A 21,838-nucleotide genomic window follows, 5' to 3' on the forward strand; every position below is an offset into this window, starting at 1 on the left:
CTGTTACTATGGACAATAACCACAAATATTTGTTTTCGCACACTCGCTTGTCGCCGAGGCGTGACGTCATCAGCCCTCGCCCAAACAGCTCGGGCGCGGGTCTTCAAGACCGAATAGTTCTAAGCGGCTTTAGGCAGATGTAGCCTTCGAGCTGCTGCGATGACTCAGTCAGTGGTTGTCCAGGGTGAGTAACTGAACTAGCTAAACTCAGCTAGTTAACAAAATTAGCAAACCCCAGTTAGATAACTGAGCTAGCTTTACTCAGCTAGTAAGCAGGTAGATTTTGAGAATAATGAATTTAGCTCTGATCTAAAGCAAATTAGCAGTAGAACGTTAGCCATCAGCGACTGACGTCAGGAACATTGTCCTGAACGTCACACTTGTGTTCTGCAGTCGGACAGTGCGGGAACCAGGTGGGCTGGAGGTTCTGGGACCTGGCTCTACGAGAACACGCCCACGTCAACTCAGTAAGTGTCCTTGTTTCAGACATCACTGATAGCAGCGCATGCAGCAGACTGAGATCTATGTAGGAGTGTACATGATATGGAATGAGTGTGTGGGTTGGGTCAATCGTCGGGTAGTGACGCTTTATAGAAGCAAAGTCACTTTCATGTCTGTGTCTCCAAATCCGACCATCAGTCCCTGCTGCCTCTGTCCCAGTAGAGCCAAGGGCTGCACCAGGGGGTGAGGTGATTGGTGAGCGAGGTGTGGAGACCAGAGCCGAGGTTCTCAATGTCATGAAGGCGTCTCTCTTCTGACCTGGGTGGATCACCATGGTAACTGATGTGGTGACCCTCACCTGGTCTGGAGCAGGTGAGGGTCACAGTTTCCGCTTAAATCGGCTATAAAAGCGCTGCCCTTTCACCCACCACCTCTTCTGAAAATGGCACCACCATCTTTGAACGATCCGGTGGACCTCGGCGCCATCACTGAGCGAGGTTCTCTTCAGAGGGAGAGAGCATTCAGAGACCGGAGTGATCCGCTACCTCTCCTGACGTCACTCCTATCAACGCTCCAGGCTCCCAGCTGAGGGAAGCCCTCATTATTCCAGCCTGCTGGAGCAGCCGTGTGTGAGGAACGCCAATACTGCATTCTGCTACTGGCCAAGTTGTACTCGCTCTCACTGAGTACTGAGCGTGTTTGTAGTCCCATTGGCCCCCATGGCTACAACAGAGGCCTTCTGGAAAGCCTCAGGTTACATTTCTAGGTCCTGCATTGATCAGCAGTGAGACCAACACCTGCGTGTGGATGAGCTGATGAATCTGGTTCCTTCAGAGGGTTCCTGAGGGGGGCGCCAGCACTCACAGGTCAAATACATCCATCCATTTCCGAAGAGTCACATGACGCGTTACACGCCCCTTTTTATGGGGACGCCACAGAGCCTGAAGCAGAAGCCTTGATTGACAGAGAGATCCCACCCACCGTCCTGATACCATTGACCTCTGATTGAGAGTTCAGGGTTTGAGGAGCTGCTTGTTGAAGGAAAGCCTGGCTAGGAGGAACCTGCTTCCTGGTTCACCTCTGGACTAGAACCTCCCTCCGAGTAGAGCAGGTGTAGAACCTCCCTCCTTCAATGAACCTCCACCCAACAATTCTCCATCAGCAGCACATCCTGCAACAGCAGCCACCAGAACCTTCCTTTACCAGCAGGAAGGTGGAGCAGATCCAGGATCAGTGGGGACGGAGAGAGAGCAGGAGAGCAGGACAGAGACAAAGACAGAGAATGGAGGAAGACAGAGAGACAGAAGGAAAGAGGGACAGAGATAAAGAGGGAGAGAAAGGAGGAGAGACTGATGGACAGACACAAAGACAGAATGGAGGAAGACAGAGAGACAGAAGGAAAGAGAGAGACAGAGATAAAGAGAGAGAAAGGAGGAGAGACAGAGATAAAGAGAGAGAAAGGAGGAGAGACTGATGGACAGAGACAAAGACAGAATGGAGGAAGACAGAGAGACAGAAGGAAAGAGAGAGACAGAGATAAAGAGGGAGAGAAAGGAGGAGAGACTGATGGACAGAGACAAAGACAGAATGGAGGAAGACAGAGTGACAAAGAGAAAGAGAAAGGAGGAGAGACTGATGGACAGATGGGGACGTGAGCAGGTGGAGCTACAGGTGGCAGCTGGAGCCTCTTCAGGTCTGGAGCCTCCTCCAGCAGCACCAGGATCTGGGATGAGGGGAGAAGAAGAGGAGTTAGTAACACGTCTGAGGACAGGAGGAGGAGAGAGAAGCCCAGTGCATCATGGGAGATCCCAGCAGTCTGAGCCTACAGCAGCAGATCTAAGGGCCAGCCTAAGCAGTCCTGACTATAAGCCTGATCAACAAGGAGGTCTTAAGTCTGCTCTTAAACCTAGAGAGGGGGTCTGGGTCCTGGACTGAAACTGGGAGACGGTTCCACAGGAGGGGAGCCTGCTAGCTGAAGACTCTGGCTCCATTCTACTGTTAGAACTCTAGGAACCAGCAGGAACCCTGCATCCTGGGAGTGAAGGGTTCTAGCTGGATCATAGGGGACTAGGAGCTCTGTCAGGGATGAAGGAGCCTGGTTGTTGAGGACTTTGATGGTGGAAGAAGAATTTTAAATTCTGTTCTGAATCTGACAGGGAGCCATGCAGAGAAGCAGTCCAGGAGAGACCTGGTCTCTGCTACCAGTTCTAGTCAACACGTGGCAGCAGCGTTCTGGACCAGCTGGAGAGTCTTTAGGGACTTCTTAGTCCAGCCTGGTAGGAGGGAGGTGCAGTAATCCAGCCTGGAAGTGACAAAAGCAGGGACTAGTTTTTCTGCGTCTTCTTGAGCCAGGATGTGTCTGATCTTAGCGATGTTACGTAGATGGAAGAAGGCGTCCTGGAGGTTTGTTGAATGTGGGAGTTAAAGGGTCCTGGTCAAAGAGAACTCCTAGGTTCCTACGGTGGTGCTGGGGGCCAGGGTGGTGCCATCCAGGGTACCTGTCTCATCAGATCAGGTGGTCCTCAGGTGTTTGGGCCCAGCACAAGAACTTCAGTTTATCAGAGTTTAATAAAGGAAATGATGGTCCTCCATGTTTCCTGTCCTTCAGACAGGCCTCCAGTTCAGTCAGCTGGTTTGTTCCATGTGGATCATTGATGAGTTCAGCTGAGTGTCGTCTGCATAGCAGTGAACATTAATGGAGTGTTTCCTGATCATGTGACCTAGAGGAAGCAGGTACAGGGTGAAGAGGACTGGTCCAAGCACAGACCCTTGTGGAACACCAGAACTGACTGTAGTGGTCTCAGAGGAACCATCATTAACTAGTACCAACTGAGATGACCTAGTAAATATGACCTGAACCAGTTTAGTGTGGTTCCTTTAATACCAGTGACAGGTTCCAGTTTCTGTAGAAGGATATGGTGGTCAATGGTATCAGACCAGCACAGAGACCAGTCCCTCATCTGGTACCAGTAGGAGGTCACTGGTACCTTTGACTGGTTCTGTTTCTGTGCTAGGATGAACCTGGAACCTGACTGAAATCCTCCAATAAGTGAGTAGCACTGTGCCATTGTCGTCCTGCCTCCAGCCTCCCTGGTCCTGCAGGGATCGTGACTCTATGTGCTTATGTGATGTATGATTGGCTGATGGAAGGATAGGTGGGTGGGTGGATAATGGAGGATGGATGGGTGGACAGAGGATGGGTGGGTGAGTGGGTCATGGAGGATGGGTGGAGGATGTGTGGGTGAGTGGATAATGAAAATAATAACTTGTATTTATATCGCACCTTTCAAGGTACCCAAGGCGCTTTACAACAGGGTAGGGAAACGGATAGGGGGGAGGAGGGGTGAAGACAAACAGACAATGGATGTGTGGGTCGGTGGCTGGATGATGTAGGGTGGGAGGGTGGATGATGGGTGAGTGGATGTGTGACAGGGTGGGTGGGATGGTAGAAGATGGATGAAAGAGGGTGGGTGATGGATGGCTGATGGAAGTATGGGTGGATGTAGGAGGCGACCTTGGTTCAACAGCACCACCCTTGACCCCATCAGCCTGGAGTAGTGTTGATGAACCGTTGGCGAATTGTTCAGCACGGCAAGTCGTGATGCATTTTGAAGGTTTAGCAGCAGAAGACAATCCTGAATTAACATGTGACCTTAACATTGGTCACGTGACTGCAGATCTTCAGTGGAGCTCTGTGGACAGATTGTTCAGTTTTTACAGCATCTGCCAACAGCCAATATTTTAATTTGGCAAAAATTGAAAGGAAACAATTCGAGCTGGGTACCACCACTGACCTCCCAATACGATACGATTCCCATACACTAGGTCCCAAGTCGATAAGATTTCCAATACAATTCCATCCATCCATCGTCATCTTCCGCTTATTCCTACACATTAAGGGTCGCGGGGGGGTGGAGCCTATCCCAGCGTCAACGGGCGAGAGGCGGGCTTCACCCTGGACAGGTCACCAGTCCATCGCAGGGCCAACATAGAGAGACGAACAACCATTCACACTCACATTCATACCTACGGTCAATTTAGAGTCCAATACAATTCGATACGATATTTTAGTTACGATACCAATTTTGCTTTGGTGATGGAAGAGCTTCTCAAAGGACTAATGCTGTAAATTCAATTGTAAAAGTCACCCTCTAACCTGCTGCATCATTAAATATTAATATTTACATTGAGAACTGACCATTAAACAATAGTTATACAACATCATGCATTTTTATTTAAATATTTGACCGTCATTCAAAACAAAAGGGCAACTTAGACTTCCACAAACCGTCAGCAGCTCAGCAGGATGACTCGCGGTGTGGCGAGCTTCAATCGCCCGCGTTTGTCAAGGTGGGACATGAGGGACCAGTGACTGTCAGTGGACTGAGAGGTGATGGTCAAGTAGGAATCGTAGCTCTGCTTGTCCAGCTGTCACCAGCGATGGCAACTCTCTCTGCTGATTTCATTGCAGTTGTGACGTTGTTTTTAACTTCTCTGAACATCTTTGGGATTGTGACTTGACTCAGTTGTTTCCGTGTCAGTAGCACATAGCGTGGCTCCAGTGTGGACGAGGGTCTGAAGCCTACATTTTCTACCTCACAGGATGGTCTGAGGTCCTTGCAGATCAAAACTGCCAGAGCTGAAGTGATGTTCTCTGCACGTGGAGGCGTGGACGGAAACTTGGTCCCAAATGCTGTCTCCAGCGAGGGTTGTTGCAGGGACTTGTAGTTTCCTGGTTGCTGAGTGTCCTCTGGGTGATGCCTCGTCACATGGCTCCAGAGATTAGTAGTATTTCCGTTGTACTTTACTTCTACTTTGGACATTTTGTGCACAGCATTATTTTTGTCAAGTTGGGCGCAGTTTTCTTGCTTCTTAAAGCCGAAGTGCTGCCAGACACCGGCTCTTAAATGTGCCGGATATTAAAGTTGCCCTTCCGCCATCTTGCTGTTCTCTGATCGGAGGCACATGGCCTGGATCTGGTGAGGTCTGATCATCTGACTGCAGTAACGTTGCTCTACGCACTAAATCACGCCAGACTGAAGGGGCAAACAAAACAAAAAAATAAACAGGTAAAATCTGATGCATTTTAAAAGATCAATACTGGGATTTATGTATCGATAATCTTTCCTACAAATGTATATCGATAAAATATCGGAATATAGACATTTTTAACCCACCTCTAGAAACAATTTAATTTTTTTTTGTTACAGCTCGAAATTTTAATTTCATCTGACAGAACGTCTCACTCTTGGTGCCAGTATTTACCAAAACAGCTTCTGACTGAAAAAAAATGTTTTTTGTGTGATTAACTGTTTGTCTGAGTCCATTTGTCTGCTCGCCGGGTGGATGACTCCATATCCAATATCACGACCACAGAGAATTACCTCACACAGAGTGAAGTGGCCGATAATCAACATTATTGATCTGTTGAGTAGTTTTATCCCAAACATGGCTACGGCAGCCATGTTGTCGTCCTGAGCCCATCAGTGGTGCCGCTCTGCCATTCCAACCCTCATTATGGATCAATGTGACGGCGACATGTTTTCACAGCAGTTGCACCTCTATGTTGTTGCCATGCAGCAACTACGACGCTACAGAAGTACTCCTGCTCGCACAAGCGTGTAACATGGACATGTCAGAAGCATGTAGGCGAACGAGGTATTGTGCATTTTTATTGATAACCGAACAAGTAGACTTATACCATTTGTTTATTATAATGCAATGGGGTTTTTTGCAATAATCACAAAATGATTATGACTCCTTAACCAAATTGAGCAGTAGGGCCGAATGATTTGGGACAAAACGAATTTTCTGACATATTGAGATTTGATTTGCAAATATTTTTTCTCCAAACTTCAGTTAGTCTCCGAGTAATCATTTTAAAATGTGATGGAGCATTACCACGTGATACCATCCAACTACTATCTTCTCAATATTCTACTGCAATGATTAGAATTTAAGATTAAGACTCAGGAAAGTAACAAGGACTAACTTAAATTTTTAAAAAAAAGAGTTATGAACTGGAGGAATGTAGAAGAAGTCAGTCGGCTGAGTTCGTCCCGGTGCTCCGTGTCTCAGGCTCTGTTCCGTCTCTGGAGACAGAGCCGAGTGTCTCCACCTCTACGTGGCCTGGATCCATCAAATCAGCTCTCAACTGCATCGTCTCCTCAGTCTCAGTGCAGGTGACATGAACATGTATGTGCTCCATGTGCAGCACCTGTCTACATGTATGTTGGGCTCTGCTGGCTTCCTGCAGGGGACCTTCACTCAGGACCAGAGCTCCTGAGGAGGAGCTGAGCTGAGCTCAGCTGCTGGTCGCTCTCCCTGTTCTTGTCTCAGGAACTCCTGCTGTCAACATCCAGACGTTTCTCATGTGCTCAACATCCAGTGTATCAGAGCGCTCATCAACAGGCCGCAGTCATGATCAAGTCTGTCAGACAATTTCATTCTCAGATTTTATTATGAACTGGCAAATACAGTTAACAGCCATTAATTTCCGCAAACTTTTTACTGAGAAGAGAAAATGTGGTTGCTTAACAACAAGTCCATGTCACAAGGAAGTAAAATAAATACTAGCACACACACTGAGGAAGCAACCCTCCATCTCCAGCAGGCAGAGCAACACTGCAGGAGGGAAAACCTGTGTCATACAGTGTTCAGATGAAATCACTGCCAACTCAGCCCTTTGTGTCAGCGGCACTCTAGCAGGCCAGGTGGACACAGCTTGACAAAACTAATTGCATGTGTTTGTCTTTTTCAGAGAGGCGTGTACGATGAGGCCCTGAGCAGCTTTTTTCGTAATGTGGAGTACAGGTAGCCCCCACCACTGTCCTTCACTTACTGTTGGCTTGGCCTGCTACAAATATAGCACGTTCATATCTGGTGCTGTTCTGCAGGAGGAGTGACGGGGGAGCATGTGCTGTCGGCGGAGGGATCCAACACCTGAAAGCACGAGTAAGTTCCTCCAGTCCCTAGAAACCAGCAGGGGACCTGTTTTCATCTTCTTGTCTTTGCAGAAACAGTTGCTTGTTTTAGAGCCGGGTTCAAGGTCATCACAGTTGGATTCTGGGTGATGAGTGATGGCAGGGTGAGAGGTGTGTGGCCAGACTTTAACAACAAATATGTCTGGACCCCCAGGCAGTCCTGGTGGACATGGAGGAGGGCGTGGTCAATGAGATCCTGCAGGGCCCTTTGAGAGAGGTTTTTGACAGCACGCAGCTCCTCACAGATGTGTCGGGGTCTGGGAACAACTGGTGAGTTTTATGCTAGCCAGCTAGCATGACGACAGCACAAGACCTTGAAAGACTGCTGCACAACTGCAGCAAGCAACCGCCAGTAGGACGGTCTCCATGGGACCCATCCTTGCAGCGCCTAGTACAGGGCGTTTGGACCTGAACAGACAGTTAAGAGTCGTATCGAAGTCGTCACACATTACATTTTAGAACAATAATTAGCACATCTTCTTGCCTCCTTTTTTAAAACAGAAATTCCTTACAACCATGTTTTTCTTTCACAATGGAAAAATGATATTAAAACAATAATGTTACAACAATCTGCTTGACATTATTTTACAATGGAACTTTTGTAATCAAGTGGGGCCAGATGCTTGTGTTCTGTCAGAGGACCAGCAGGGGAGCTGCTAGCACTTTGACAGCTACTAGAATGACCAGCAGCAGCACATCTAAACTTCATGGTCAGTGTTATCAGATGGTGCCTTACTCTCTGTTGTACAGTACCACAATTGTCTTGTTCTGTGAAAGGTTTTACTGTACATGCAGATGTGACATCATCATGCTCTATGTGTGATGCTGTGCAGCTGAAGAGATGTTTTGAGCCACGTTCATTTTGTGTGAAGAGCCCCTAGCAGGTTATGGTTAGCCTGTGCTGGAGAACTTTGTCACTTGGTGTGAGAAGAACCATCTCCTGCTCAATGTGACAAAGACAAAGGAACTGATTGTGGACCCCAGAAGGACTAAGACACCAGTGACCCCTGTTTCCATCCAGGGGGTCAGTGTGGACATTGTTGAGGACTACAAGTACCTGGGGGTGTACTTGGACAACAAACTGGACTTCTCTAAGAACTCTGAAGTGGTCTACAAGAAGGGCCTCTGCCGTCTCCACTTCCTCAGGAGGCTGAGGTCCTTTAACATCTGCAGGACCCTGCTGAGGACGTTCTCTTAGTCTGTGGTGCCACCCTGTTTGCTGTTGTGTGCTGGGGCAGCAGACTGAAGGTAGCTGATGCCAACAGACTAAACAAACTCATCCGAAAGGCCGGTGACATTGTAGGAGTAAAGCTGGACTCTGACGCTGGTGACAGAGAGGAGGATGTTGTCTAGACTCCACACAATCCTGGACAGCATCCACCACCCCTCCATCAAGTCCTGGTTCAACACAGGAGCACATTCAGTGCTGGACTCATCCCACCTAAATGCACCACAGAGCGCCACGGGAAGTCATTCTTACCTGTGGCCATCAAACTCTTTAACCCCTCCCTCTGAGTGATTGCATAACTTAACAGTGCACTACTCTTTTAACTGTGCAATACTCTTGCCATAACTACTGTATTTGTAAATAGTTTAAACTTATTCTTATTCTTATTTTATGCTTCCTCTTACACTTTATCTTAGCAAAGGGAAAGAGTGTTGTGAAGCTCAGTCAGCTCCACACTCATTTTAAGTCTGGCAGCGCCTGAAGAAGGCCACAGCCTTGGCCGAAACGTCGCGCGGCACAAGCCAGCACAACCTATACTAAGGTTAATTTTTTGAAAAAGCCCCCAGGGTGGAGAGTGCGTCTGGGCTGTCTCCCACTTGGTGGGGGATAGTTTAGGGCCGCCTGTGAGTGGCGGGGTACACCTCAGACCGGTCGCAGTCCATCGCAGGGCTCACACATGGAGACACACGTTTGCACTCATATTCAAATTGGCTGGCGGTATAGAACTAATTAACCTAATGAAAATACAAAAATGTAATGATGAATAAATGAACTCAGCAGAAGCAGATTGGTCCAGTTTTCTCCTCAGACCTGTAATAACTTGGTCTCTCCTATCCAGGGCGGTTGGTCACATGACATATGGCTCTGCCTACAGGGAGCAGATAGTGGATAAGCTGAGGAAAGCGGCTGAGCAGTGTGACTGTCTGCAGTGCTTCTTTCTCATCCACTCGATGGGAGGAGGTAAGATGAGGAAACACAAGTGTCCCCTCCAGCAACACCTTCAAAGCCTTTGTTATTTCTAAGAATCAGTGCTTTATTTCCTCCTGACATTTTTCATGGGTGTCACTACAGTGTGTTCGCGCTCAGAAAGTGCATGTATCACCCTGACTACAGAGGCTTTGCGCTAAGTAATGGTTGTATGTTTGAGGTACGGGTTCTGGACTGGGGACCAGAGTGCTGAGTCTGCTGGAGGAGGAGTTCCCAGAGGTGTGTCGAATCGTCACATCTGTGTACCCGTCTGTGGAGGATGATGTCGTTATCTCTCCCTACAACAGCGTGCTGGCCATGAGACAGCTGACGGAGCACGCCGACTGTGTTCTGCCTGTGGAAAACCAGGTATGTAAGTCTCTCTACTTCTGCAAACACGTCTCCTTTTGCAGTTAATTATTAGTTATTCTCGCCTCCAGTCACTGATCGAGATTGTCAACAAGATCACAAGGATGTCCGACAGGGGAAGGTTGGGGGCAGGGACCAAGAGAGACTGCACCATCACCTCTTGGCAGGGTGGCCTCAGAGGTCCGGAAAAGCCCTTCGATGCCATGAATAACATCGTTGCTAACTTGTTGCTCAGTCTGACCAGGTACAGTGTTACTGCTAGCTCACTCTCGTGTGGCTAGTTACAGCGGGCTCTTGTGGCCTCTGGAAACCAACGTGAGGCCGAGCGGCATGTTGGATTCCTCGAGCAGAGCGGCTGCTGCAGCTAAAGTGCAGCCTGATCAGGTCGTTAACGTTTGTACCACCAGGCAAAGAGCAGAGCGTGAAATCAGTCCCAGCAGAAGGAGCTGTCCTCTGTGTCCCCCTGAGGTTTCTGGCTTTTTCCCTGTTGAAAGGGTATTGAGGTATTTGTACTTCACTCAGACCGAGGCTCTACGAACAGAGTGTGTTACTCTGGGTACAGATTGTAAAGCTCCTCGAGGTAAATTGTGATTATTGATTTTGAACTCTAAGTAAAATTTGTTGGATGGATTGCAGTTATTATCGTTAGAGGAGTGTCATTTGTTGGTGCGGGCAAAATTATGGTAAACTCCTCCTGAGTGGTTGATTTTGTGTTGCAGCTCAGCCAGGTTTGAAGGCTGCCTTAACATGGACCTGAATGAACTGGCCATGAACCTGGTCCCCTTCCCCCGCCTCCACTACCTGGTGCCCAGTCTCAGCCCTCTCTACACGCTGGCGGACGTCCATGTCCCCTCCACAAGGTTCGTAGTCCCTGCACCTCCGGCAGAGCTCAAGACGCACAGCCGACATGTCCAAGACGTCTGTATGTGAGTCATTAAGGTTACAAACAGCAGAGCTCATGTACAGAATAAATGTTTAACACAAGTCCTATATTAAGTGATGTGTAAATGAGGTGTTTATTAGCAGTATATGACAAAGCGAGTTCACGTCCAGTTCAGTGTCTTACTTTTGAGGTCACATTAGACAACTGGTCCCTAACATTGGTCCATTCCCTTTACGTCAGTACGGCGATGGACAACATTTTTGAATTCATCCTTAAGCCTGATTTGATCACCAAAGGTGTTTCATAACTCAGCTTACAGGAATTGGTGCTAATGTCTGTTCTTGATAAAAATGTAGCTATGAATGTTTTGTCCTGTCAGTATTCAAAAGTAAAGTCTGGCCTCCAAACCCAGCTGGTAGAGCACTTCCCCTCCAGACACGCCATCATCACAACTGCATTTTCACAATACTTCGTCTGGAAAGCAAACCAAGTGTGAAGATCACTTCATTTTGCTTATCTCATTTCAAACATTGATAAAAGTGAACCAAATCTTGTAAGAACTATACAATTCTGCTCTCCACCCTGTCAGTACAAATGCGAAGTTCTGTTTAGGCTTGTTAATTTATTCTGTAGTCAAACACAAGACAATCAGATGGAAGCCAACATTCCTGACTTTGTGTCTGCTGTGATGGTTCAAGTTGAAACCCTCCTTGATCTCCCACCTCCACCACTGCTATGAAGGCTGCCTTGTGTGAGTGGCGTGCGGCAGCCGTTTAGTCTGCAGGGCGACTGCTTGTGTAGGGTAACACCCAGGTGATATGAATGTACACGACTGTACCAGTGCAGAGGTGCTTAAAATATCTGCTGAACCTCCCCGAGCAAACACAGGCCGTCCCACAAACGTCTGAGCCCTAAATAGAGTGTGTGTTTGCTGGGTCTTTGTTCACCATCCTATCTTGCTATTCCCTCCAGACTGGATCGGATCTTCAGCGACGCCTTCAGCAAAGACCACCAGCTCATCCGAGCTGACCCCAAACACAGTCTCTACCTGGCCTGTGCCCTCCTGGTCCGGGGGAGAGTTCAGGTGTCAGACCTCCGCTGGAACATTGAGAGGTACTACACCCTGGTAGGCCCAAAGTTGACCTTACCCTTAGCGAGTTCCCCCATTCAGCACTGCCAACAGTGATTCGTGACTGGTCCATTTAGCTCCACCCCCGGGAGCGCATTACTGTGCGTGACAGAGACTTTTGGTGTTTGAGAACATGTTAGTGGTGATTGCACATTCTGCTGTGTTCCACCATCATGAGATGAAGACGTTGGGTTTGAGCCTGTGGGACAGGAGTTGTGTTCCATGTACAGATTACACGTGCTTGTGCCCCTAGGCTCAGGCCATCACTGCCCTTTGTGTCATGGAATCAGGAGGGCTGGAAGACCAGTCTGTGTGCGGTGCCTCCTGTGGGCCATGCCTGCTCGCTGCTGGTGCTGGCCAACAACACATGCGTGAAGCCCACCTTCATGGAGCTGAGAGACCGCTTCACCAAGCTCTACAAGAAGAAGGTGCGAGCCCACCACAAAGGACACGTTCTGCTTCTTCCTCCTCAACCAACACTGTAGAACCTGAGTGTGTGTTAGTTAGTTAGTTAGTGTGAGTAATTTTGGAGAACTATTGATTAGAATCAAGGGTCTAATGCTCCATCACCAATCATGAGAGAAATACCCACAGTAGTATAACGTAAGTACGCAGCATGTGACGGTTGCAGGACTGCCAGATGGGTCTGTACCATGATTATGTCCGCGTGACAGGTAAGTGAGCAGACGTCTCCAGAACTGTCCCACTCAGGCATAGCTGTGGTTTAATCACAATAAACAGATCAAACCATGTGCTCAACATTGAGGGCTTAACATTTTAGATTTTTATTAAAAGATCAATACAACTCGGCTAAAAAATGATCATGAGGTACAACTTGTCTTTTCTTTGATAGTAGCAGAGGAGCAGAATGACTGCAGCAAACATTTAGAGGACATATCACTCTGTTCTTCTGAGATCAGGCCTAAACATGATTGTGAGAGATCCAATGGATCTTCATCTGAAGTGACGTCACCAGCAGTGTTGTTGAACATGGTCACTTTGGCCCAGTCACTGGGTTTTCCCCATCGCTGTTAAACAGCAACAGTTAGGTTACATTTGTGCTCTTACAAGCTTTTGTCAGCACTAGTTTGCAGCATACAACTTGTATATAGTCCCTCATGTCACATGAGTATTTAGCGCAGATGCAGAGTGTTTCCAGACACACTCCTGCAGAGTTTGAGTGTTGCAGTGTTTGTTGCTTGGAGGACAATCCTGGCACTGACTAATTTACCTGTCAAGCTGTTATATTGAACATTTCAAGTAAAGAAGACACTGTAAACATCCTGTAATATTACAACTTTTACATTTAGAGACTCTGTGTGTGTGTGTGTGTGTGTGTGTGTGTGTGTGTGTGTGTTGTCGTCCAGGCTCACTTGCATCATTACCTGCATGTCGAGGGGGTGGAACAGAGCTTGTTTTCTGAAGCCTTCAATTCTCTGAGTGAGCTGATTGAAGATTACAGTCGTCTGGATGCCGTCAAGGGGACACCAATGCCTGACCCCCCCAGACTCAGCATTGCCTCCTGACTGCCCGTCCGCCAAAGGGGGTGATTTTATCAAATTTATTTTTGTATTTATTTAAATGAAATGGACCACTGCAATCCAACAATTTCCCGCAAGGGTTTAATAAAGGATTTCTGATTCTGATTTCTGAGCTCATCAGATTGATTCACTGTCTGAGAGAACACGTTTCAACTCACTCTGTGGAGTGTCATGCACAGTGTTGTGAGGCTCTATGTTGAGAAGGTGCCTCAACAGTGAGGTTGTCAAACACAAACCTAGAAAATGCCAAAAGTTGAGGAACTGTCAGCGTGTGCTGTTATGGAGTGTCTGTATTTAGTGCGACTCGCCCACATAAGCACAGCAACCAGCATGATGGTGCTGACCTGTCATCATCCGGAGAGCTGTCCTGACTGCTGTGATAAAGAATTTGTGATTTGTGTTAGTCAGCTGTTTAAGCAAGATCCGAGAGAACTTAAAAACTTGACTTTCCTAGCAGCCCCAGTCAAGCCTGAGCCAGCAGCTCTGCTATGTCTTGCACACGCTATTGGGAATGTTCAAGTAAATGTTTGGTGTCATCAGTGGTTGTTGGTGCAAATGTGATGTAACGGTTCCACACTCGCTCTTTACACTACAGCTGTTGCAAAAGCTCAACCTGAAGACCTCCAGAACTAACAACACCCCTCCACACACGCACACGTGCGCTGTACTTTAATTTCTGTTAACTTGTCCAAACATCTGAGTAGATGTGTGTGAGTCCATGTCAGCATGTTTTACAGTAGCTGCAGGTCTGAGAACATGTCCCCTGGGTTGTGGCACTTCTTCTGGCACACGCAGGATGTTATCCACTGCATCTTCCACTGGTTGCTGGTACCACCTTTGCAGCTGAAGTTGACCTCGATCATGCGCGACTTGTTGGGAAAGCAGCAGCGCTTGTCTGTGCAGACACCGCAATACATAGGTTTAAACTTCTTGGTGCTGGTACAGCCTGACAGAGCAAGCTTCTCTGCTTTCTTGGCCTGGAACTTGGGCCGGCACGTCTTTCCCATTGGCAGCTACAGGCAGAAATAGCCTCGTTTAGATTTGTTGATATTTAAAATTCAAATTTTAAATTGTGGCAACGCCTGAAGAGGGTTTGTAGCTCACCTTAATGTTCTTAATGACACTCTTGTTACATGGGCGCAGGAGACACAGGCGCCGCTCCTTCCTCATTTCACATTTGCTGTTGTCGTTGTTGACACGCACAGAGATGCCCAGGTCGCAGGACTTGGAGCAGGGGCTCCAGGGGGTGGTCTGAACCAGACAGTTCTTCTTCCAGGCTAAAGGAGGATCCCTGTAAGCTTCAGTGTTACAGTGAAAGGGCACCGTGTCAACAACGCTACACACTTGCACAGCTGGGTTTTGTAGTGGCACACAGAGAGAGGGTCCTGCTTAGAACCCACTTAAGACCTGATCCACATCCCATCTAAGCCAGTGATGAGGACTGAAGCCTAGGCTACCTGATGTGTCTCTGGATGCATTGGGCTCATTGTCTAAATGCTTGTTGTGAACTAGACGACCAGGGACACCCCCCCCCCCCCCCACAAACACACACACACACACACACAGAAACCCCAGTGATGGGGATCTGCTTCTCTGGCTGACAAGGAAACTAGTCCAAATGGATGAAAGTTTTCTGGTTTATGAGTGAACCCAGTAGCCATTCTGACCACAGACCATCACTCCTGCCTTCCCTCCCTCCTTCTCATGTGCTTGTGTACTTCGTGATCACACACCTGACATGTAGGTGGTGTCCTGCTGGTGCTTCTTGGTGCTCTGGCTGCTGAGGAGGCCAGCTGGCATGATGCCCATCTGCTGGGTGGGGCGTAAGAGACCTGCAGGCTTCTGGAAGAACGCTGGGGTACAGCCGATGGCCCCAGCGATGCATGTGCACTTGTAGAGGGGGCTGGGCTGGAAGGCCTCTCCGTTCTCGTAGTGGGCCCCGTTTAGGTCACAGCCTACTGCCATCAAGTCTAAAACAGGATGGGTCAGGTCAGGTCAGGTCAGGGCTCACACAGTGACGAAATCTCTAAGGTGCCACTGGCTGGTGGTGCCGGACACTCTCAAGGCTTATTAATGTTGGCATGCTTTTGAATATGGCAAGGCAAGGCAATTTTATTTGAAGAGCCCGTTTTCACCACCAGTTTGTCTCCAGGCTTCATGGCATCATAACAACATCCTCTGCCCTCAGAGCCTCACATCGACTGAGGAGAAACTCCATAGAAAAACTTTAACTGGGAAAAATGGGAGAAACCTCAGGGTGAGGAGGGGAGGAGGATCCCTCACCAGGAGGGACAGACGTGCAGGAGATGTTGGTACAGACAAGAAAACAGTTTATAACACAGAATGGAGGAAACATGGAAATGTTAATAACAGTTGAAGAAGGAAGCTTCTGGAAGGGGAGGCAGGGAGAGCAAGCCAGCTTGATGGGGGACTGGATGGTAGACTGGTTCATGGAAGGGGAGGCAGGGAGAGCAAGCCAGCTTGATGGGGGACTGGATGGTAGACTGGTTCATGGGAGGGGAGGCAGGGAGAGCAAGCCAGCTTGATTGGGGACTGGATGGTAGACTGGTTCATGGAAGAGGAGCGCAGGGAGAGCAAGCCAGCTTGATGGGGGACTGGATGGTAGACTGGTTCATGGGAGGGGAGCGCAGGCTGGTGTAATAGTAGGGGATAAAGGGGGGGGGGGGCGATGCAGGCGGCGTTTGGAGCTCTGGTGGATCTGTGGAAACACAGAGAGACTGAGAGACACCAAGTAGGAGAGGAGAGGAGAGGAGGGGAGGGAAGGGCTCCATGTAATCTGATGTGTCCCCCTGCAGTCTAAGCCTGTAGCAGCATAGCTATCAATGGTTCAGAGCTACCTGAACCAGTCCTGACTGAAGGCTCTGTCATAAAGGAAAGTCTTAAGCCTGGACTTAAAAGTAGTCAGAGTGTCTGCCTCTCTGACCCATGGAGAGATGCTGGTTCCACAGTAGAGGAACCGGTACCTGAAGGCTCCACCTCCAAGTCTGTTTTAGAGATACTGGGAGTCACTAACAGACCTGCATTCTGGGAGCGGAGTGCTCTGGTGGGACAGTAGGGACTAATGAGTTCTTTCAAATAGGATGGAGCTTCATCATTGAGAGCCTGATGAGTCAGCAGAAGGATTTTGAAGTGGATTCTAGATCCTACAGGAAGGAGAGAAGCTAAAGTGGAGAGATGTCTTCTCTCTTCTTAACTCCTGTCAGAACCCTCGCTGCAGCGTTCTGGACCAGCTGGAGACTCTTTAGAGGGTTGTTGGGACATCCTGACAGGAGAGAGTTGCAGTGGTCCAGCCTAGAAGTGATGAATGCATGCACCAGTTTCTCAGCATCACTCTGGGAAAGGATATTCCTAATCTTAGTGATACTGCAGATGGAAGAAGGCGGTCCTGGTCACATGCTTTATGTGGGAGCTGAAGGAAAGGTCCTGGTCAAAAATGACTCCAAGGTTCCTTGCAGTTGTCCTCAGGGTCAGGGTGATGCCATCTAGAGTAGTGATCTGGTTAGAGAGGTGTCCCTGAGGGGTTTAGGTCCAAACACTTAAACCATTTTAGGGCAGTTCCTTAATCCCAGTTTCATGGTCTAGTCTCTTTAGCAGGATGCTGTGGTCGATGGTGTCAAATGCAGCACTGAGGTCCAAAAGGACAGAGACGAGACCTCTGTCTGAAGCTGTAAGAAGATCAGTAGAGACTCTGACCAGTGCTGGTTCAGTGCTATGGTGTCCCTGAATCCAGACTGGAAGGCTTCAAAGAGCTCGTTGCTGTGCAGATGTTCATGTAGCTGCTCCAGGACAACCTTCTCAAGGATCTTGGAGATGTAGGGGAGGTTGGATATTGGCCTATAGTTGGCTAACACATCTGGGTCAAGAGAAGGTTTTTAAGTAAAGGGTTGATGACAGCCACCTTAAAGGCCTGTGGCTCATAACCTGTGACTAAGGAAAGATTAATTTGGTTCAATATAGAAGTGTTGACTAGAGGGAGGGCATCCTTAAGGAGGCTTGTTGGGATGGGATCCAGCAGACAAGTGGCTGACTTGGAGGAACCGACTGCAGAAGTTAATTCTGACAGGTCGATGGGGAGAAGCTGTCCAAGTGAGCACCAAGTCTGGGAGGTGCTTCTATGGGACTGTAGTCTGTCCTCCATTACTGGCAATCTTTGTTCTGATGTTCACAATCTTTTCAGTAAAGAAAGATAGGAAGTCGTTACTGCTGAGAGTTGGGGGATGCATGGCTCAACAGCACTGTGGTTCTTGATGAGCCTGGCCACAGTGTTGAAGAGGAACCTGGGGTTGTTCTTATTCTTTTATATCAGGGACGAGCAGTAAGCGCTTCTAGCATTACGGAGTTCTTTCTATATATTAATAAACTCTCCTTCCAGACTTGGTGGACTTCCTCGTGCTGGCTGGAATGTGTCTTCCTTTCCAGTTGTCTGGTCTTCTGTTTTAAGGCACGCAGCTCTGGGCTGTACCAGGGAACTATTCTTTTCTGGTTGATAACCTTCTTCTTCAGGGGAGCTACGGCATCAAGTGTCCCAAGGAGTGCTGCTGCAGTGCTGTCCACAAGATAGTCCACCTGGGTGGGGTGGAATCAGCATAACTTCCCATTATATCACTACAAGGTGTGGCAGCAAGCTCTGCTGGAATAAGCTCCTAAATCTAGAAACAGCAGTGTCAGATAGACATCTACTGAAGCGGGACTTTTTCCCAGGTAGGATATAATTTGTTAAAGTAAATTCAAATGTAATTAAGGAGTGATCAGACAAGACGGGGTTCTGAGGAAGAACTGTGATGAGGTCAGCTTCTATTCCATAAGTGAGCACTAAATCAAGGATGTGATTAAAAGTGTGAGTGGGTTTGTTTACCCTCTGACAGAAGCCAACAGAATCAAGAAGCGACTTAAACGCAGTGGCCAGAGAATCATCATTGACGTCCACATGGATGTTAAAGTCACCCACTAGAATGACTTTGTCTGAGTTCAATGCCAAGTTAGACAGAAAGTCAGGGAGTTCTTCTAAGAACTCAGAATAAGGTGCAGGAGGACGGTACACCCCAGCAAGTAAGAGTGGTTTCTCTGCTTTCCAGTCTGGGTGGGAGAAGCTGACAGTCAGGCTCTCAAATGAGTTAATGAACAAATAGGTGGAGGGTTAATGAGCAAATTTGACTGATAGATTGCAGCTCCTCCTCCTCTGCCAGTGGTGCGAGGTACATGGTAGTTAATGTAACCAGGAGGGCAAGATTCATTTAAACTAACACACTCATCTTGCTGCACCCAGGTTTCAGTGAGTGCTAATACACCAATCTGATAATTAGTAATTAAATCGTTCACTAGGAGAGACTTGGATGGGAGAGATCGAATATTAAGCTGGAGCAGTGGTTTTAATTTGAACTAAGTTGCTGTAAGTTACTCCTCCAGATTTGGGTGTAGGGTTATACAGCCTCGGGGCAGACACAGTTTCTATAGGCTGGGTGGGTGACAACACCAAGGAACCAGCAGAGGGCGTGCTAACCTGCAGCTCTGCCTGCTGGTCTGAACTCTGGGAGCTTGTCAGGGATTAGTATGGCTAACAAACTGGCCTCTGTTCCTAGATAAGAGAGATGCACCATCCAAAGTAGGATGGACGCCATCTCTCCCAATCAGACCAGGCTTTCCCCAGAAGGAGCTCCAATTGTCTGTGAGCCACGTTGTTATCTCAGCACCACCTGGACATCCAGCGATGGAATGAACGCATGCGGCTAAACATGTCGTCACTCGCTAAATTTATTTTTATTTAATAAATTTATTAATGTTAGCATGCTTTTGAATATGGACTGTGACATCACAAATCCAAAGCCAATCCTGGTCTAGTAGTATATATTGGGCCCCTCCCACTGGTCATAAACCTGCCAACACTCACTGATGTAGGGCCCCTTGTAAACAGGGAAGGCTTCCTATGTGAGATAGAAAGTGTAAGACTGGTGTCCTCAGACAAGTGACAGAAAGATGGAGCCACACTCACAAGCACACACTCCAACCTCAAACCTCGGCTGGTCAGCGGAGAAGTCGCAGTACATGCCCTTGTGGGGGTCACAGATGTCCCTCTCGTTGCAGGGCTGGCCCACCTGCTGGGCGCAGGTCTTGCAGCAGCCACAGCCGTCCAGGACGGCGCTTACCCCTGGTGCGCACTGAGGTCTTTCTCGCTGGCATTTACAGGGCCAATGGCAGAACTGCCGCCTCTCAGCTGCTGACGGCCCAGCACGGCTCGTTGGCAGCTGGCCATTGTTGGGAGCCCTGGTAAGGCACTGGGGAAGACAAGCATAGGTGGCTGGTTGGAAGTGATGGACCAGTAAACACAGGCGGGTCGATGGTTTCCTCCTGCACAACGCTGTCTCTTCTGCTAGTCTCATTAATGTCAGATTGGCATCATCTTACCCAACATGAGGAGTGCTTCCAAGGGAAAGAGGCCTCTGGGTTTCACTTAACCTGTGGCAAGCGCCAGGGATTTTCTGGATTTCAAGCCATAAAATATTCCTGATACCTGTTCTCAATCCCATCCCTCTTTATGATGGGCACCTTTTTGGCCCACCCTACTAGTTGTGCTGCTTTGGATGTTCTCTAGGAGAGTTTAAAGCCCATGGTAAGTCAAGATGGTGGCACTTAGGCAATGCAACATTGTCTCCAGCCTGGTTTTGGAGTCTGATGAATTCCTTCATCACACAAAATTCCTCTACAGAAATGATTTTTTTGTTCATGACCGTGGAAAACAGCACTCTGACTTCCAGGCAGCGAGAGAAACACACCAGAACAGTTCGGTTCAGGCACGTTTAGTGTTGACATGAGGAGGCGATGCCCCATACCAGCAGCAGGAAGTGCCGAGTAAACCGTGAGGACCATGCCTGGTGCCAGATGTCTCCGGTCGTCAGATCACGTCAGATGGCGTTTGTTGCTTAGCTGGCTTGTAGCATGATTCTCTCTCGCTCTCTCACCAGTCTGATGCACCTCCAGGATCAGGACCAGAGACACTGGCCTATGACCCTCTGTGTGTTACTACCAAGAATACACTAGTTTCTGTTCTTCCTGTCAGAAGAGTGCTTGAATACTACGTTTGTTGTACTGTGTGATGATTCCAGGTTGGACAGATGATCTCCAGAGTGAACAATGTTGTGGTTCCTCCTGAAGTTACAGTTTTATTTTGTTGAACTGTACCACACTAGATTTTTAAACTTTGAAGCCGACTGAAGCTTGGAAGCTGAGAGGAAAATCACCAGCTGTTCTGAAAAATTATCTTTTGTATTTATAAAAACTTCCAAAGCTGAGTTTTAGATCACTTCCAAATAATGGAATCCATGCAGGCGAAAGGAAATTGGTGGGCACAACTGTTGTTGAGTTTTTGACACACTTAGATCCTGATCTATCAATTTCGCATATACAGAACACTGAACTGTGAATGTATTAATGCTGCACTGGAGTATTGCAAACAGGACCACTGTGGACTGCATTTACCCTTCTTTTCTCCTATTGGAGCAAAATGCTGTCAGCGGTGATGTTGCCAGAATCAACTATCGATAACATGGGCCGGCACTTGAGGGCAAAGACTACAGAGATGGCGGCAGCTTCAGGAGAGCCACGTCCCAGCAGTTGTTCCATCCTCAGTGGAAGCCATAGAGTGACAGGTGAGCTGAGCACACTCGCTCACTACGCACAGTCTCTTTGGGAGGAGGGGTGAGCTGGTACACGAAGGCTGACCCTACCCAGACACCTGGACGCCTCCCACTGTCAACGGCGTCTGACCGTTGTGTTGTGATGAGGCCTCGACCGAGACAGATTTTTGGGGGCCAATGTTGACTTTGATAATGGGTACTTAAAATTCTGATAATGATATATCGGCCCATTAATTATTATTTTTTTAGTTTTATATAAAAAATTCAAAATACCAGCTTTTGAACGGTTAACTTTTGTTCCAGACACTTGTTACAAAGATTCAGACCTGAGGGCGATGCCCACCATCCTCTCAGTAAACACAAAGACGTCTCTGACAGGGTCAGCATTAACAAAGTGACACATTTACTGCAGTAGAACTGATGGTGGTCTGTTACTGGTGTGTATCACATGACTCCATGTGTCATGAGGAGGTCAGTGAGCATATAGGTGACAGGTAGGAGGACACAGCCTCAGGAACGCCTCTGGTTGAACAGGGTTTGTTTGTCCTCTCCACCTGCGTTCTCGTTTTCTTTCCTCCATGAAGTTGTAACTTCCACCAGAAACGCTTCTTCCTCCTCAACGCCACACGTTACTAACAGTCCTGGC

At 48.1% G+C, this 21,838-nt stretch overlaps 2 protein-coding genes across 4 annotated transcripts; one reads left to right on the forward strand and one right to left on the reverse strand.

Moving 5' to 3' along the window:
* Positions 1–31: 31 nt before the first annotated feature.
* Positions 32–13,661, forward strand: tube1 (tubulin, epsilon 1). Of its 3 annotated transcripts, none has more exons than XM_086188725.1 (13): positions 32–184; positions 394–467; positions 7,202–7,254; positions 7,338–7,395; positions 7,579–7,694; positions 9,527–9,612; positions 9,800–9,987; positions 10,059–10,231; positions 10,395–10,490; positions 10,707–10,847; positions 11,843–11,983; positions 12,253–12,427; positions 13,367–13,661. In XM_086188725.1, the coding sequence occupies exons 1-13, from the start codon at positions 160–162 to the stop codon at positions 13,523–13,525; spliced, it is 1,485 nt and encodes a 494-aa protein (XP_086044851.1). In that variant the 5' UTR covers positions 32–159; the 3' UTR covers positions 13,526–13,661. The 3 variants fall into 3 exon arrangements, with proteins under 3 accessions (XP_086044851.1, XP_086044850.1, XP_086044852.1); XM_086188724.1 differs by having other exon boundaries at positions 33–184; positions 9,491–9,612; positions 13,367–13,658; XM_086188726.1 differs by lacking the exon at positions 10,395–10,490 and having other exon boundaries at positions 33–184; positions 9,491–9,612; positions 13,367–13,652.
* ccn6 (cellular communication network factor 6) lies at positions 12,818–19,938 on the reverse strand. Its single transcript, XM_086190471.1, has 4 exons — positions 19,551–19,938; positions 15,274–15,510; positions 14,645–14,838; positions 12,818–14,553 (listed from the first exon to the last, which is right to left on the reverse strand). Exons 1-4 carry the CDS (start codon positions 19,936–19,938, stop codon positions 14,272–14,274), a joined length of 1,101 nt encoding a protein of 366 aa, XP_086046597.1. The 3' UTR covers positions 12,818–14,271.
* Positions 19,939–21,838: the final 1,900 nt, after the last annotated feature.

This window comes from Aulostomus chinensis, chromosome 20, assembly GCF_037954235.1.
Source record: "Aulostomus chinensis isolate RoL2024-O1b breed Wild chromosome 20, RoL_Achi_v1.0, whole genome shotgun sequence".
In the NCBI taxonomy this organism is placed as follows: Eukaryota; Metazoa; Chordata; class Actinopteri; order Syngnathiformes; family Aulostomidae; genus Aulostomus; species Aulostomus chinensis.

Excerpts from the sequence above, each read along its gene's own strand:
- tube1 (XM_086188724.1), top strand. The coding sequence starts at position 160 with ATGACTCAGTCAGTGGTTGTCCAGG. Across the intron at positions 185-393 it reads TCAGTCAGTGGTTGTCCAGG|TCGGACAGTGCGGGAACCAG; the intron begins GTGAGTAACTGA and ends TGTGTTCTGCAG. Across the intron at positions 9,988-10,058 it reads TTCTGCCTGTGGAAAACCAG|TCACTGATCGAGATTGTCAA; the intron begins GTATGTAAGTCT and ends TCTCGCCTCCAG.
- ccn6 (XM_086190471.1), bottom strand. The coding sequence starts at position 19,938 with ATGAGACTAGCAGAAGAGACAGCGTTGTGCAGGAGGAAACCATCGACC. Across the intron at positions 14,839-15,273 it reads GGACACCACCTACATGTCAG|CTTACAGGGATCCTCCTTTA; the intron begins GTGTGTGATCAC and ends GTAACACTGAAG. Across the intron at positions 14,554-14,644 it reads GTGTCATTAAGAACATTAAG|CTGCCAATGGGAAAGACGTG; the intron begins GTGAGCTACAAA and ends TTCTGCCTGTAG.